We start from the raw sequence: 15,483 nt of genomic DNA, 5'->3' as shown, positions 1-15,483 counted from the left end.
CGTGGAGGGTGACTCTATGTCCTCCACAAGGTTATTGTTGGGTGTCAGGCTGGTGCAGTTCTGGAATTCAGGAAATTGTAAAGAAACCACAACAGCCTCAATAACCACCTCCCCAAACATCAACATCAACAAACTCAATAATAAAACTCATTAATATTCATCCCTTTCCCACCCACAACCACAGATTCAAAGCTAAGAGACAGCCAGCACTACAGGAGAGGCTCTTGCTGACCTTTCCCTAGTCTTGTTCATTTTCATCCCAGGGCTCGATTTCCCAGGATCTAGGGCGCCAGGAAACTGACGCCCCCGTCACTGGGTGGAGACGCCAGAGGCTGAGTACACTTTACTTCCTCCACACTGACAGGCAGGTAGGGATTGAAGCAAACTCAGACAAAGGCTACGGTTGGCAGCGCCAGGGGAGGACCAGCCTGTCCGGATACCCACAGAGCGGTCAGGGGAAGAGCCAAAAACGTGGGTGTAGACGGTTTGGGAAAGAAAGGGATAGATAAGTGGGCGGGGAGAGGGTCCACGGTGGGGATTTGAGGAAGGGCGTGCGGGGCGCCTGGGAGAAGTGCCCTTGAAATTGACCGATCAGAGAGCGGGATGCGGCCCAGGGGCGGGGCAGGGGCGTATCTTGGCCCAGATTGGGTAACGGGCGGAGAGGGGCGGTGCACCTGCTGGGTCGCCTCTTTGCAATTCCGCATTATACAGTGCGGTGGCGGCTGCGGTGGTGAACACCCGCTACGTTGCAACTCACGTGCATACCTCGGACGCTATACTCAGCTGGCCCCAGGTTCCTTAGGTCCTGGGTCCGTTCCATCCGGCCCCGAAGTTCGCTTCATACTCGGTCCAGCTCCACAAACTCCGACCCTCGACGTCTGCAGAACGAAATAGCCACAGCCATGAATGTCTCCCAGGAAATAGACCAACAGTTCCAGTCCTACAAATTCGAGCAGTTCCAGCTCCCTATGGATGAGTACTGGTGAGACTTAGGGAGGGGGGAAAGCGCCGTGCCAGGGGGCCCGACTCAGGTGAGTGCTATTGCGGGGCAGGGAGGGACAATGATTTTCCTAAAAAGCAAATGTATGGGGCTCCCCCGCACTGGCTCCATACTCCCGCTGTTCAAGGCGTCGCACCTTAAAGAGATTAGGGCTGAAAGAAAGAAAGATCAGGAGGCAGAAATAAGAGGATGGGGAGAGGAATACAGGAGAAAACAAAAGCCAGGGAGAAAGAGTCTCAGTGAGATCTGGTCGCTGAGAAATAAGGTTGATCTAATTCCTTAAAAAAAAAAAAAAAACCAGCCACCGACCTTATAGAGATGACTGTTCTCCATCCTTTGTGGCTGTGTGTGTGCGCTCGTGCATGTGTCGTGGTGGTGCCCAGGGACTACCTGCCCTTCACAATTATCTCATTGTTCCCCACACGCCCCACTGTCCCTGTTGTGGAGAAGGAGGCAAAAGCCAGGGAGGTCTTCCAAGTTTTCCCTAGGATCTCTGGCTTTGCCCTATGGTTCCTCAGAGGTGTGTGTGGGCTGACTTTGTGCTCCAGACAATTTGCCATGGCCCAGCCAGGCAGAAGCAGTTGCCACATTCTTAGGCAGGTTGGTTCTAGGCATGGGCTAGACAACTGTCACGCACGGCCAAGCCCAGTAACAGAGGAAAAATCACAGAAACTTTGGACATTGCCCCTGCCCTGTGCCAAGTAATTTATATACATTAACTCTACTAGGAAAGGAGTATTATTCCCCTTTTACACAGCTAGTAAAAGTAGCAGAACGGGGACTCCAACCCAGAGCGAGTCCCACCTGGAGAGATGCGTGGGCATTCCTCTAGCCAGTACCCATCCATGAGCCCATCCTCTCTGCCTTCTCCTTCCAGGACAACCTCATTCCCCATAGCTCTGATCTACCTCGTGCTCATCTTGGTGGGGCAAAACTACATGAAGGCACGGAAGGGCTTCAACCTACAGATGCCTCTTATCCTCTGGTCCTTCTGCCTTGCCATCTTCAGGTAAGACACCCCTTCCAGCCCCCTGCATGCCTCTAGACCCTAGATCCCCATTTGAGAAACCTCAACTGCATCAACCCCCATCTACCTCCCAAGCTGCATCACATGCTTCCCGTAATGTTCTCTCAGCTCCGGGCTACCCTCCCAGCTGCCACCTCCCTCCCATATCATCCTGTTTTCCTTTTTCCCCAGGCCCCAAACTGGCCATCTCTGCTCCATCCTTTTTGGCTTCATGGGGTCTGTGTACTCCCACCAAATCTCTTAGCCTGTAATAGTCCCAGCTCCTAATGCCCTCTCCCAAGACCTTCTAGTAACTTCCCCTACCCCTCCCCATGTTACCTCTCCCAAATACCTTCAATATTCCCCACCCTGCCACCCACCACCTTTCAGGTTCCTACCCCATCCCAAGAACCCCATTCTCTAGCCTAATCTTTAGTCACATTCCCTGGTCCTTCCCCAGCTGTCAACTCCTCTATACTATTCTTTGGATCTACCAGATAGGTCCCAGGATCTCGAAAGCTGTGACCATCCCTCCTTGAAGAATGGGCGAGTGGCGGAGCTTGGAACTTAGTGACCTAGCCGGACTGAGAGAGGGTGGATTGGTGCCTGGAGATGACTTTTACACCCTCTCTCTCTCTGTCCAATTTTAGTGTCCTGGGGGCAGTGAGGACATGGAGCTTTATGGGGACTGTGCTACTCAGGGTGGGCCTAAAGCAATCTGTGTGCTACACCTCCTTCTTCAGACATTCCACAGTCAGATTCTGGTCCAGCCTCTTTGTTTTCAGCAAGATCATTGAGCTTGGTGAGTGTCAAGGCCTTGTTTCTCTGGTGCCCAGGGACCTGTGTCCCTCCTCAGAGCCCTCCCCTCACCCATCACATGGAGAATCCCTTCCCAACCCCTGGGTCCTAACAACTCTCACCCAAGCCCTTCTTCAGACTCTCTGCTACAAATCCTCCCTTCTCTCCCTGAGAGTTTACCCTGTGTCCCCACACCTGGTGCAGGGGTATGTGTGGCTCCAGCACTGAGAGATGTGACAACTTTGACTTCCCATCTCCTAGGAGACACAGCCTTCATCATCCTGCGTAAGCGGCCGCTCATCTTTGTGCATTGGTACCACCACAGCACGGTGCTAATATTCACATTCTTTGGATACAAGAGTAGGATGGCTGCTGGTGGCTGGTTCATGACCATGAACTTTGGCGTGCATGCCATCATGTACACCTACTACACTCTGAAGGCTGCCAAAGTGAATTTCCCCAGGATGCTTTCCATGCTTATCACCAGTTTGCAGATCCTGCAGATGTTTGCAGGAGCCGTCACTGGCATCCTGACGTACATCTGGAGGCATGAACAGGGATGCGATACCACCACAATGGAACAGTTCTTCTGGTCCTTTGTCATGTATTCAAGCTACTTCATCCTCTTTGCCCACTTCTTCCACCAAACCTACATCACACCCAAGGTCAAAAACAAGACCAAGAGCCAGTGAAGAGTTGGAGAAAAAGAGAGAGCCCCAGGCTTTCTCCTCCCCAGGGCACAGAGTGAGTGAGCTTAGGTTTGGGAGAATGATTAGGGCGTCTTACCTGGATAGTTTCCCCCGTGGGATGTATGCCCCAAGGTGGCAAGAAGTTATAGCAGACAGGAAGTATCCCTGGGGTGGGGATGTGGTGTGCTACTTTGATGCTTCTGTTTTTAACGTGAAGGCCAAACAGGCCCTGGAATGGGGTGGGACTGTGGAGGATCGTCAGAGCTGGGTTATTTGTATTTCTGTCCAGAAATCTTTCTACTTCTTGCTCAACTTTTTAAATTAAAGATTTCAACAAGATGAGTGGTCCTTTTGGGATTTGGGAAAAGAAGGGTGCTGCTGACAGTGGGGTGATCATACAAGCATCCTAGGTTGCAGAATTTTGGATCATTTTCACTATTCCACGTTAGGGAGGTCTGCCCCCTCATATGTTATTCACACCTGCAAATAAGCAGTGGAGTCCCGATCTACCAGCTATCTTCCCTGAGACCACCAAGTGGCGCCATAGCACCAGTTTTGGCCCATGCTAGCGCGAAGTGGGTCCCGGGCTCTCAAACCACACACTAAACCTCCTTCTCTCCAGGAAACACACACACACACACACACACACACACACACACACACAACCTCCTTCTCTCCAGGAAACACACACACACACACACACACACACGCTCACCTTTTCTCCAGGAAACACACACAACGAAACCCGTTGCCGTCGAGGCGATTCGGATTCATAGCAACCGTATAGGACAGAGTAGAACTGCCCCATAGTGTTTCCAAGGCTCTAATTTTGAGGTGGTTCCAACTGCCCACCTTTCGGTTAGCAGCCCAGTGCTTAATCACTGTGCCACCAGGGCTCCTTGGAAACACACATAAACACTTTTCCCCAGAAATTGCCAGGCTTTCCTGTCTTCGGAGAGGTTGAAGGAGCTAAAGCCCTAGGAGCCTGAACTCTCGCCTCGCTCCTGTTCAGCCCAGACTTCCCTTAGAAAATGGAGGAAGATGAAGCTCGCGTTTGGGAGAGGACTCAGCCTAACTCTCAGTCATCAAACTTTTGAGAGTCCGCGCACGTTTATTTATCTTTGAAAATGGAGGAAATGGAGTCTGGAGAAGGCGGGATAGACCAAGGGTGAGTTGGCCTCTGGGGTCCCTGTTCCTGGCCTTAGTCCCAAGGGCATGGTCTGTGTGTAGGGCTCAGTCCCACTTCAGGGCTAGGAAGGTGAAGTCCCTGTCCTGAGCTGGCCGCCCACCAGCTGCCCAAGCACTCCTCTCAGACTCTGGGGTAGGGGCAAGCCAGTCAAGACGACCCCATGCCCAGGAGGTTGTAAACGATCGCCCCCACCCCCGGGGGTGATCCACAGGCCGGGCCATTCACACAGGCCGTTCCACGGCGTACTGGCACGGACTGAGGTTGGCGGCCGGGGGAGGCCCGGGCACAGCGGGATAGCTGAAAGAGGCGTGCTGTTTAGCCTTGAGCCTCAGGCTGGCCAGGCTCGAGTTACACGGGTCCCGATATACGTAGGGGGAGGAGGCAGCTGCAGCTGCGGCCGCTGCGGCCGAGGCGTAAGGGCAGGATACTGCCCCCGAGGACACGGCGGCCGGAGCTAACCCGGGGGGGCCCCCCCCCAGGCCCTGCAGGGCCCCAGGCCCTGGCACGGTGCCCGGGGCGGCCGCGGCCGAAGGCACCATGGAGGCGGCAATAGAACTGGGTGGCGAGAAGACGGGCTGCGAGGCCAGAGGCCCCACGTTGACCGAGTTGAAGGCGAACGGGAAGGTCTTGGCCGCCAGCGGCGGGGCGAGCGCCTTGGGCGGCCAGTTGCCGTACGAGTAGCCGGGGTACACCTCCTCGTAGGGCGGCACTAGACCCCCGAGCGGCGCAGCGAAGCCGCCCTTGCACAGCTCCGCCTGCTGACTGCGCTCGCGCTTGCGCCACTTGGCGCGCCGGTTCTTGAACCACACCTGCGGGCGCGGGAGAAAGGCCGTCAGGGCCAGGCGGAGCGGCGTTGGCTGACCCACAAGTCGGGGCGGCTGGGGGTGGACGTCCAGGCGGGGTTTGGGGGCGGGCAGGGAGCCGGGCAGAGGATAGACAAGGTGAGGTGTCTGGAGACCCGGCCGGGGGTCGCGGAGCAGCCAGACCGGGTGGGATGGGAGGGAGTCAGGACTGCAGCACGGGCAGGGCAAGAAGTAGGATGGGGTCAAGGAGAGGTGAACTGGGGAACAAGAGACGGCGTCAGGGGCGAAGAAAGACGCGGTCTGGTGGGAGGGTGGGGTAAGAGCAGAGCCGGACGGTCGGTGGGAAGAAGACGTGTGGCAGCGGTAGGGGTGTGTGGGCAGTGGGTGCTGGATGTGAGCATGGCGCAGGACGGGCAGAATCACAGGCTGCGGGTTTCGAAGCTGCCCGGTGAGCGGCAGCGAGAGGGAGGTCGGAGTGGGGTCGGGATCAGCCGTACCCGCACGCGGGCCTCGGTGAGGTTGGTCCACACGGCGATCTCCTCGCGCGTGCTCATGTCTGGGTACCGGTTTCTCTGGAAGGTCGCCTCCAGCTCCTGCAGCTGCTGGCTAGTGAAGTGCGTGCGCTGCCGCCGCTGCTTCTTCTTCAGAGAGCCGTCCTCTGGGGAGCCGCCGGGCAGCGAAGCCGAGGCCTTCTCTGAATCTGGGGGCGGGGCTGGGGGTCAGTTACAGGGCGCCAGGGCTGCTCAGGTTCCCCCAACTCAGGGTCCTCTTCACCCCGACCCCTGGCTTCCACCCGGAGATCCCACCCCCATTAGGCATTGAGCTGTATCTCCTCCACTCCCAGAAGGGGGCGCGCTCACCGCTGTGCTCCTGGCCCTTGCAGCCGTGCTCTGGGAGAGAGGGATGCGGAGTGCCCGCGTCTGACAGCGACAGGGCAGGGCTCCGGGCCTCTGCCTCGCTGAGCAAGCCGAACTCCATGGAGGGAGGGATCTGTAGGGAAGAGAAGACACAGACCACATTAATGGGGGTAAAATCTCAGGGGTATCAGATTTCTGGTAGTGTTTCCCCCTAAATTCCCTGCCCCCTTTCTCAGCCATCCAGCTGTGTGGGTTGCCCTAGGGTAGAATGGGCAAATAGCAGCCTAAAGGGAAAAGGGCTTATATTCAGAGATTTTATGCACAGATGTATAAACTAGACTTTGTTCACTGCTGGGCAGCTAGAACTGTGCCTGGTACACAGTTGGTGTTCAATAAATATTGAATTCACAAAAATGGACACTATTGCACACCATATACAACACCCTCACATCTTTAAAAAACTTCATAATATCCCCATATACTCAACACGCCCCTTAGCCAATCACATTGGAGACTCAACCCAAACATGTTATTCTTTTCCCTTGGGACAGATTTTATTGTCAAACAAGTCTGATATTTCTCCCGTGATAATAATCACGGCTGTCATCTATGAATACTTATTATGTGCCTTTGGAGCCTTGGTGGCAAAGTAGTTAAGAGCTCGGCTGCTAACCAAAAGGTCAGCAGTTTGAATCCATCAGGCGCTTCTCGGAAACCCTATGGGGGCAGTTCTACTCTGCACTACAGGGTCCCTATAAGCCGGAATTGACTCAACGACAATGGGTATTACGTGCCTTTACCTCATTATTTTTCACCCTCACAAGAATCTTTTTTTTTTTTTTCACAAGAATCAATCAAGATTAAGTATTAGCACCCTTTTTCAGGTGAGGAACCTGAGACTTGAAGTAATGTGATTAAGGTCACAGAGCTTGTAAGTAGTGGGACTGGGATCTGAACGAAGTCTGTGAGACTCCTAAGCTAATACTTTTTCTTGGTTTGCCTTTTCAAATTGTGTTTGAGGTACTACCCAGAAACCCTCTCAGGGACTGGGCTAGGACTGTAGCCTGGCCTTGCTTAGGCCTGCTTCACATAGGGCACCTTAGCTCTTGTCTATTTTGTTTATGCTTTCTGGAGAGATTTTATTTGCTTTCTCTCCAGAAGGGGTTCCAGGATCAAAACAAGTTTGCAAAGTGCTGGGCTCTTGGGCACTGTCTGTTCCTGTGCCTGACCAGACACACATGTCTTCTCACCAGTCGTGGCTCCACCCTCACGCATGGCCTCTACTAGGCTCAGCCCAGGTGGTAGGTGTGGGCTTCTTTAAACCACCATCCTGCCTATTCTCCCTATCCAAAACCTGGCCTGACATTGCCTAGGAACCTTCTCGGGGCCCTCTCCAACTCTCCCCTGCAAGGACTTCTTTCCTGCTGGCTTTCCTGGGACTCCTTTGGTGGAAGTGGAAAGAGCACTTATAGGGCTCAGCACTCCGGATGCCTCTTGGTCAAAGAACTGAAGGAGGCTAGGACCAGGGGGACAGGATTAGAGAGCTGGGTGGGAGGGGTCCACCTGCCTCCACTACCCCCTCCCCTTTAACCCACCCAGTGCCTTAGCGGGGGCTTAATTCAGGCTGTGCAGGATGGCATTAATGTGTTGGATTAGTCTAGATTGAGATGTGTGTCATTTGGCTGTTCTGAATTTATTAGGAGCCTTTTTACGGGAGGCGCAGATGGGCAGCAGCCTGTATTTGCACTTGGTAATGCCCCCTTCCACCAGCTCAGAGATCACAGCTGCTCCCCCCCCCCACCCCCGCCCCTCACCTCTCAGGCCAGGTTGGGAATGGGACAGAGGTCAAAACAGGAGGTTGAGAAACAGTCTTTGCTTTTTCCACAGGCAGAGGAGACTAGACTTTGGACCTTTTCTTGGGATTGAAGAGGCAGGGCTGGAGGGAAACAGGGAAGGAAGGGAAGAAGTCAGGCTAGGGGTGGGGGTGTGCTCAGCTTACCTCCCTTTCCAGGTCTGAGGTCAGGAGCCAGGGGATTGGGGCTGGAAAACGTTGGCCCAACAATGCTCCGATGCTCTGATGGAAGGGAGATGCCCTTGGGAGGGACCTGTTGCAGCCTCAACTACAACTCTTCCCAAATCAGCTGGGAAGATGAGGGAGAAAGGCTTAGAACTGAGAGCCAGAAAAAGTGGTGCTCTGAAGTCTCCCCTTACTTCATATCCAAGATGCCCTCAAAATGCAAACCATGCCCTGGACTTCTCCAGAGGCCACTGGAGCACCCAGCAACTCAGAGCCGGGAAGAGGGACAGTTGGTTTTGCCTGGGGGGGTGGGGTGGTTTAAATCCCACCATCGCCACTCATCCTTCCCTTCTGCTTCCAGTTTTCCAAACTTGCCTTTCCCCAGCATTCCATACCTAGGTCTTGGTTTCACCCTCTATTTCAGCAGAAGGAGGCAGGGTGAGGAGGGATAAGGGCCAGAGTAAAAGATGAGGCTCAGAAAGCACAGTTCAAGCTGTGTGTTCCTAGAGACAGACAGATACACATGCAGACATACACGGGCCCCTACTCAGACATAATAAGCACTTGCACTTGGAGCTAGAGGCACACAAACACACACTCTCCCACACATGTGCTGCCACATTCAGGCAGACAGACACACACCGTCACACAGTCTCCTCTCTCTGTGACAGGGACAGCTGCCTGGGCTGTTTTAGAGCTAGCTATTCCCTTCCCCCTCCCTTTTCTGGCCCCTCTGAACCTTAGCTCTCAGCCCCAGGAACTGAGGACTCTGTGTGGGAGAGGAGGAGGCCAAGGGGGGCCACGAGAGTGGTCTACACTAAGTGGCTGCCAGAGAGAGCCTGCTTTGCTGAGTGGGGAGAAGGCATGAGAATGCTGGAGCAAGAAGATGGGGTGAGGAGAGAGGATAGAAGAGAGGATAGACACTGCTTAGCCCCACTGAGGAGATTTAATCTGGTATAGCCCGAAGAAATAAGGCTTGGAGTCAAAAGGATCTGGGTTCAAGTCCTGGTTCCCCAATTTACTAGTTATGTGACCTTGACAAGTTACTTCACGTCTCTGGGCATATTCTTCATCTCTAAAAAGATTATGATTCCTTCTCTACCTACCTTCAGTATTGTTATAAGGTTTAAACAAAGCATAACATGTAATAACAGATAGAGTAAAACTCTATCAGAGAATTTTTTTTTTTTTTATTAAACAAACGTTTATTTACCACCTTCTATCTGCGGGCAAGGATTCCTGGTAGCTCAGTGGTTAAAGTACCCTGCTGCTAACCCACCAGACACTCTGAAAGAGAAAGACGTGGCGACCTGCTTCTGTAAAGATATACAGCTTTGGAAACCCTATGGGGCAGTTCTACTCTGTTCTATCAGGTCACTACGAGTTGGAATTGACTCATCCACAGTGGGTTTGGTTTTGGTATATCTGCTGTTGGGGATTGAGCAGTGAATAATATCAAATCCTCATCTTTGCCCTTGCTTGGGTGGTTCACCTCCCCATCCTTCTCCTAGGCACTATATCTCCCAGTGAAGAATTTCTCTGGTGAACAGAAGGAGTTCCCAGGTGGTACAACTGGTTAAGTGCTCGACTGCTAACCAGAAGGTTGGCAGTTCATATCAACCCAGAGGTGCCTCAGAAGATAGGCCTGGTGATCTACTTCTGAAAGGTCACAGCCTTGAAAACCCTATGGAGCAGTTTTACTCTGCACATATGGGTTCTGCATGAGTCATGATTGACTCAGTGGCAATTAACAATAATGCATTTTAGAGAGGGATGTAAAAGTGTGTTGTGAACTCTGTTCCAAACACAAAGGAGGATCCAGTCAATGGGGTAACAGTAAAATGGGCAGAGTAACCCAGGATGGGAACCACTTTGGGACCAGGGACTGGTAAAGGAAAGAATGAAGCCTTCAGGTTCTTGAATGAGTTAGTAATAGCAGAGAGAGGGGACAAGGCTGTGAAGAGCCCTAGTTATGAAACTGAAAAAAGAAGGAAAGAAGGCTAAAGTTAGGCAAGCAATAGAGAGATATAAGGGGTAGAGGCATAGGTCTTTGTCAGACTCATGTCCGGGTGGGCGGGTCAGGCAAAGGCTGGGGGGTGCAAAGCTGTTGTCTGAGCTGGAGACAGGCTGGCTGAGGATTAAGCTCCCCCAAACTGCTAGAGGTCAGGAAGCTGGTAGTTGGGACTTAGGCCAGGGACTTCGCCTCTCTTGGTGGATAGGGACAGCAATAGGTCTGGACACTGCAGGATTGGTTGATGCTGGTAGGAAATACAAAGCAGGGCCAAAGGGAGTCAAGAGATAAAAATGATGATGAGTCTAGCTCTGGCAAAGGGCTGCCTGCCCTGCTCCTGGCCTTTCTAACACACCCTGCTGGGGATGTATGGCCCAGGCCCACTGGTGTCAGGGTAGCAATCCCAGCCTTAGGGAGAACAGAGAGTCTATAGGTCTGATTCTAAAGTACAGCCTGTCACGGGCTGCAGCCAGAACAAAATATCCAGGATATATTAAGGTGGAGAGCAGAGCTTATCATAAGTCAGAAAGGCCACAATGGGGAGGCTATGTTTTACAAAGGGACATGAGCTCATGGCAAGAAGACAACTGCTGTGTGGGCCTGCTTTCACCTTGAAGCCAGAGGGGTAAACCAGGGGCACAGCCAGACAGCCCCCAAGTGGTTGCAAAAATAATGCCCAAAACAGGGGCCACAACCTGGAAATCAAATGGTAGAAAACCTTTCTCTTACAGGGACTGAATGAAGAGAAAAATAAGAGGGGCTAGAGTTGCGATGCTGAGACTTAGCTCAGCAAGCAGCAAGTTGGAGAACAGGTGTAAATCAGAGCACCAAACTGGTACAGAACCACCCTATAAACCTGAAACTGAAGTGTGGTCCTTAAGTGTGCATGGCTGCATGTTCCTTAGGGAGGCTGAACACCCAGACTGTTTGGTTGGCTGAACAGCAGTGCACAAATGGGAACAAATGAAGACAGCTATGGACCGGGCTCACAGCCCCAAAATGAAACTCCAAGACTTAAGTGGAGGCAGCAATGATTCAATGCACTTTAGGTAGTAAGGGGTGAATCAGGGATCGGAGAAACGGGTCACCACACCCTTCCCTTCCTTTCTTCTTTTTGGCAGCAATTATTAGTGCTAAGAGGGATCCCCAAGAGTGGTAAGGCACAGACTCTAATTTCTAGGAGCCTACGGTTTGGGAAGCAAACAGAGCACAGGATGAAACGATGGGCTGCATGGCCTGAGACTCAGATTGTGGAAGATCGGAGAGATGGAAGCCCATGTAAGATGGTATCAGGTTTTAGGGGCTCAGAGAATATAGGCATACGGCTGAGCTGAGAGTTGGAAAGGCAGAGAAGGGACAGGACCTTCTAAATAATAGAGCAGTATTAGGAATGGGCTGACAGGTTTAGAAGGCAATGGGGAGGCTAGCTTGGCCAGAGTTTCAGTGTGGCAATGGGAGATTAGAAGAGAAAAATGGGTCAGGCTGAGAGGGCCTCTGATTTGATAGTCTAGGCTAACATGTCTTCAGTTTTTCCATAAAAAAAGCCTCTAAGACCAGTAAGAGAACACATTCACCCTGGGAGATTAGGAGTACAACCTGAAACAGCTGCCACCAGTATGAAATTTCTATGAGATCTCCAGCTTTATGTTCTATTTCATACTTTAGTCATGGATATTTTAATATAAAAATAAAGCCTCTCATCTTCAAGTGACATCAATGTACCAGGAAAGCAGGCCATGTTTTAGCCAGCAGTGTCATGCCCCTCCCACTCCTGCACTGCCCTCATCCTACTACATCACCTACTGAGAAGCATTACTCCAAGCAGTAGGAGTCACTGGAGGCCTTTGGGTATGGGAGTGACATAAAACTGGCATCTTTGGGATCTTTATTTGGCAATAGTGAGCAGAATGGATTGGACAGGGAAAACTATTAACTAAAAGATGTAAAGTAAAGAAGGCCCAGGGTAGGATAACAATGGAAAAGGCGAGGTGGGGAGAGCTTCCAAAGTGATTTCTCCCTATCTTTTTTTTTTCTTCCATAGTGCTCCCTCTCACCCCACTCCCACATCTTCTTTTCCTTTCCTTCCCCATCACTCTTATCATTAGTCCCTGCAGGTGACCACGGGCTGAACACTCCAGACACTGCCAAAGCTCAGGACCTACTGAATTCTTCAGCTTAGTTACTGCCTCCTCACCCCACTCTGGGAGGCATCATTTAAAGTAAGAAACAAAGATTTAAGTGGCCCCTATCTTCTCTTGTGCCCACCCTTCTACTCAGCTCTGGCCTGCTGCTCCTGCCCTCCCTTTGCTGGGCTGGATCCTGGGCTCATATTCATATCCTTGAGCACGGGGTAGACAGGAATCAGATCAGGATGTTTTGCCTGGTAGAGGGGTGGAGTATTTGGGGAGCTTCCCAGAGCTCTTTCCGGAGGACAGGGGGTGATGGCTGGCATGTGAAGCTTAGGAGAGGGTGTCCCATCTATCTTTTAGAACTTTTCTGTGGCTGGATCAGGGATGTGACCAAGCTACTCTAAGGCTTGAGACCCCACCCTTCCAAGTCAAGGATTCTGTCATTACAGGGGACTTACAGTTTGGGCATAATAATAGCAATAATGCCCCTTATTTCTATGGTGCTTTTCCATTTGCAAATGGCTTTCGTATACACTAAAACCTGTGAAAACCAGAACCTGCGTAAGGTGGAAACCTGTCAGAGAAGGAAAACTAAAATACTTTCCACTAAAAGGAAAAATAGAAACGTGCTAAGACCGCACCCTGTCAAAGGTGGAAAACTTGAGAAACCTGGAAAAAAGGCAGTCCTGTCGAGTTCTGGCTCCCATAGGCTTCACTGTACATGATTTCATTTCGCTCTTACAACCATCCTACATGGCAGAAATGGTCATCCCCATTTCATCTCTAAGAAGGCAAGAATTTGTGCAAGTTTGAATAGATAGTTAGAGGAGATTTGAACCCAGTTCTCCTAAGATCAGTGACCAGACAGACTCTTTCCACTTCTCGCCCCCTCTACCCTAGCAGCCATTTGTGGCTCTGATACGCACTGATCCTCCCAAGCCCTAAAAGATTCCATTTCTACTTCCTGCTCCTACCACCTCTCTGGAAATGAGCTCTGAAAGTTTGCTGCCCACTGTGTGCCAAAGAACATTTTCCTATTCATTCTAAACTTGCATCACTCTTGTTTAAAGAGGACTCCTTCCCTCCGATTTCAGGATTTGGGGACCAAACAAGTCTTTAGCTCATCTAGACCTTTCCTTATTTTGTGGATTTCCATTCTCTCTCACCTTCCAGAGGTCTAAGCTTTGAAATTTGCTCTCTTCAGCAGCCTCTGGCTCCCCATTCTGCTTACCATTCTCTGACCCTTCTCTAGGTCTCTTTAAGGACCAGTGACCAGACATGTACTCAGCTATGTGGTTTTATGCAAGAGTGGGGAAGGAGCCTCTCTTTTGTTTCTAATCATCTTTATTATAATGCCATTGCTTTTTCATCTTTTTGTCAAAAGTAGAACTTTGGGTGAAGGTAATGCCTCCCTTATTCCCTTCCTGACTCAGAAGTTTTCATTTCACCCATAATTTCAGTGATTTTCAAAGGTAATGACAGCACAAGCCCCTGAAAAGAGTATCAGAATCTGGTGGGGGTAATTGGGGTGTGATTCTATGTTTACCAAAAAAGGACAAGTGGTTAAAAAAAAAGAAAAGATTAAGAAATTATGCCCTAGATGGAGATAAACCCAGTGCCGTCGAGTCAATTCTGACTCATAGCGACCCTAAAAGCAAACTTAAACATTGAGGGATGGAGGGATATGTGTGAGTTGTATGTATTGTCTGTCACTCATGGGTAGAGAGTGAGAAAGGTTGAGACCCACTTGTTTACTCATTGCTAAACACATTGCCTTGCATTTGCCCCCATAAAAACTCATTCCCTGGTTGGGTTGTTTTACTCACTCACATGGACTCTGGAGAGTTCTTTCTACTCTGTCCTTTTCAGCTGGGGTCAGGGAAGTCAGGGCCCTCCCGCAGCCACAGGGAAAGCGAAGGGGGTAGTTGGGTACGACTGAGATATCCTTTCCAATCAGGCTTGGAGGGTCATATGGGCCTGAATTCCATTTGTCTCCTTCCTACTTTTTCTAAGCCACCAGAGTGGTGTTGAGGATGGTGGAGTCAAGAAAGCAAAAAGGGAAACAGGACCATAGGATTTGTTGCTAAGGGACTAGAGGCTGCAGTTCCTACTTTCTGCCTGGGCTCTTGCCCCCTGTGGGGAAGGAGCCTTTAGCAAGCTGAGCTGGGATCCAGCCAAAGATGTCTGGGGGTGCCTGATCAGCTGCACTAGAATTGGGGGCTGACTCTGAGTTTGTGAGGAAGCCAAAGCTGTCAGGGACTTGTGCTTGGCTTCTCTCTGACCTCCCATTGCCATTCCTTCCTTCCTTTCCTGGTCTTGATTCCTACTAGCAGTTCCATCATGGCATTCTCTCCTTAGATTTCAATTCAGGAAGTCAGGTTGATGCTCTGGTCTACTGTGGGTTGGAGAGAGAATGTCTCCCATTGCCACCCTGACAGGGGCGGATTAACCAGTAAGCATGGTATGCACCAGTTTACAGTAAATAAGCAGGGTATAAATGGGTTTAATTGTGTTTACTTATCTGTAGCGCACAATTTCACAGATGTGGTGAAACCTACGTGAAATTGTGCACTACAGATTAGTAAATAAGCACAATTAAACCTGTACCTATTTTACTTAGTGGATAATCCGTCCCTGACCCCACCTCAAGGCCAAGTTGCAACCTTTACTCTCAATCCCTGCTCCACCCGCCCCCCCTCCCCCCAAGACCCTGGAGAGCAGAAACAAGTTTGCAAAGTGTAAACTGGGGTTCTAGGCGACCCACTGCAGCCCACCCCACCGCACAAGCAGCAGCTGGGCAGGCGCTGCTGGGTAAACGGTCATGCCACTGGCCAGGGACATTCTGTCTGGCTGCCCGCCACAGAGCCTGCTTGGGCGAGACCCACCTCGTCTCTCCGGACATTCTGTCCACTTGGAGCCCCGCTCCGCAGGCATTCCGTCCGATTCCGAAGCGGCCACAGGCCGGGACCCATCCAGGCCCTGAC

General features: G+C 51.4%; 2 protein-coding genes across 2 annotated transcripts; one reads left to right on the top strand and one right to left on the bottom strand.

Annotated features, from left to right (window-relative positions):
- The first annotated feature begins 429 nt into the window (after positions 1-429).
- On the top strand, positions 430-4,812 carry ELOVL3 (ELOVL fatty acid elongase 3). The gene is made up of 3 exons (XM_023546790.2): positions 430-2,009; positions 2,657-2,808; positions 3,066-4,812. Exons 1-3 carry the CDS (start codon positions 1,813-1,815, stop codon positions 3,494-3,496), a joined length of 780 nt encoding a protein of 259 aa, XP_023402558.1. The 5' UTR covers positions 430-1,812; the 3' UTR covers positions 3,497-4,812.
- PITX3 (paired like homeodomain 3) lies at positions 4,135-6,808 on the bottom strand. Its single transcript, XM_064269394.1, has 3 exons — positions 6,346-6,808; positions 5,983-6,185; positions 4,135-5,491 (listed from the first exon to the last, which is right to left on the bottom strand). Exons 1-3 carry the CDS (start codon positions 6,461-6,463, stop codon positions 4,904-4,906), a joined length of 909 nt encoding a protein of 302 aa, XP_064125464.1. The 5' UTR covers positions 6,464-6,808; the 3' UTR covers positions 4,135-4,903.
- Positions 6,809-15,483: the final 8,675 nt, after the last annotated feature.

This window comes from Loxodonta africana, chromosome 16 (assembly GCF_030014295.1).
Source record: "Loxodonta africana isolate mLoxAfr1 chromosome 16, mLoxAfr1.hap2, whole genome shotgun sequence".
Taxonomy (NCBI): Eukaryota; Metazoa; Chordata; class Mammalia; order Proboscidea; family Elephantidae; genus Loxodonta; species Loxodonta africana.
The sequence above is the reverse complement of the archived record's forward strand: the minus strand, read 5'-3'. Positions and strand labels throughout refer to the sequence as shown.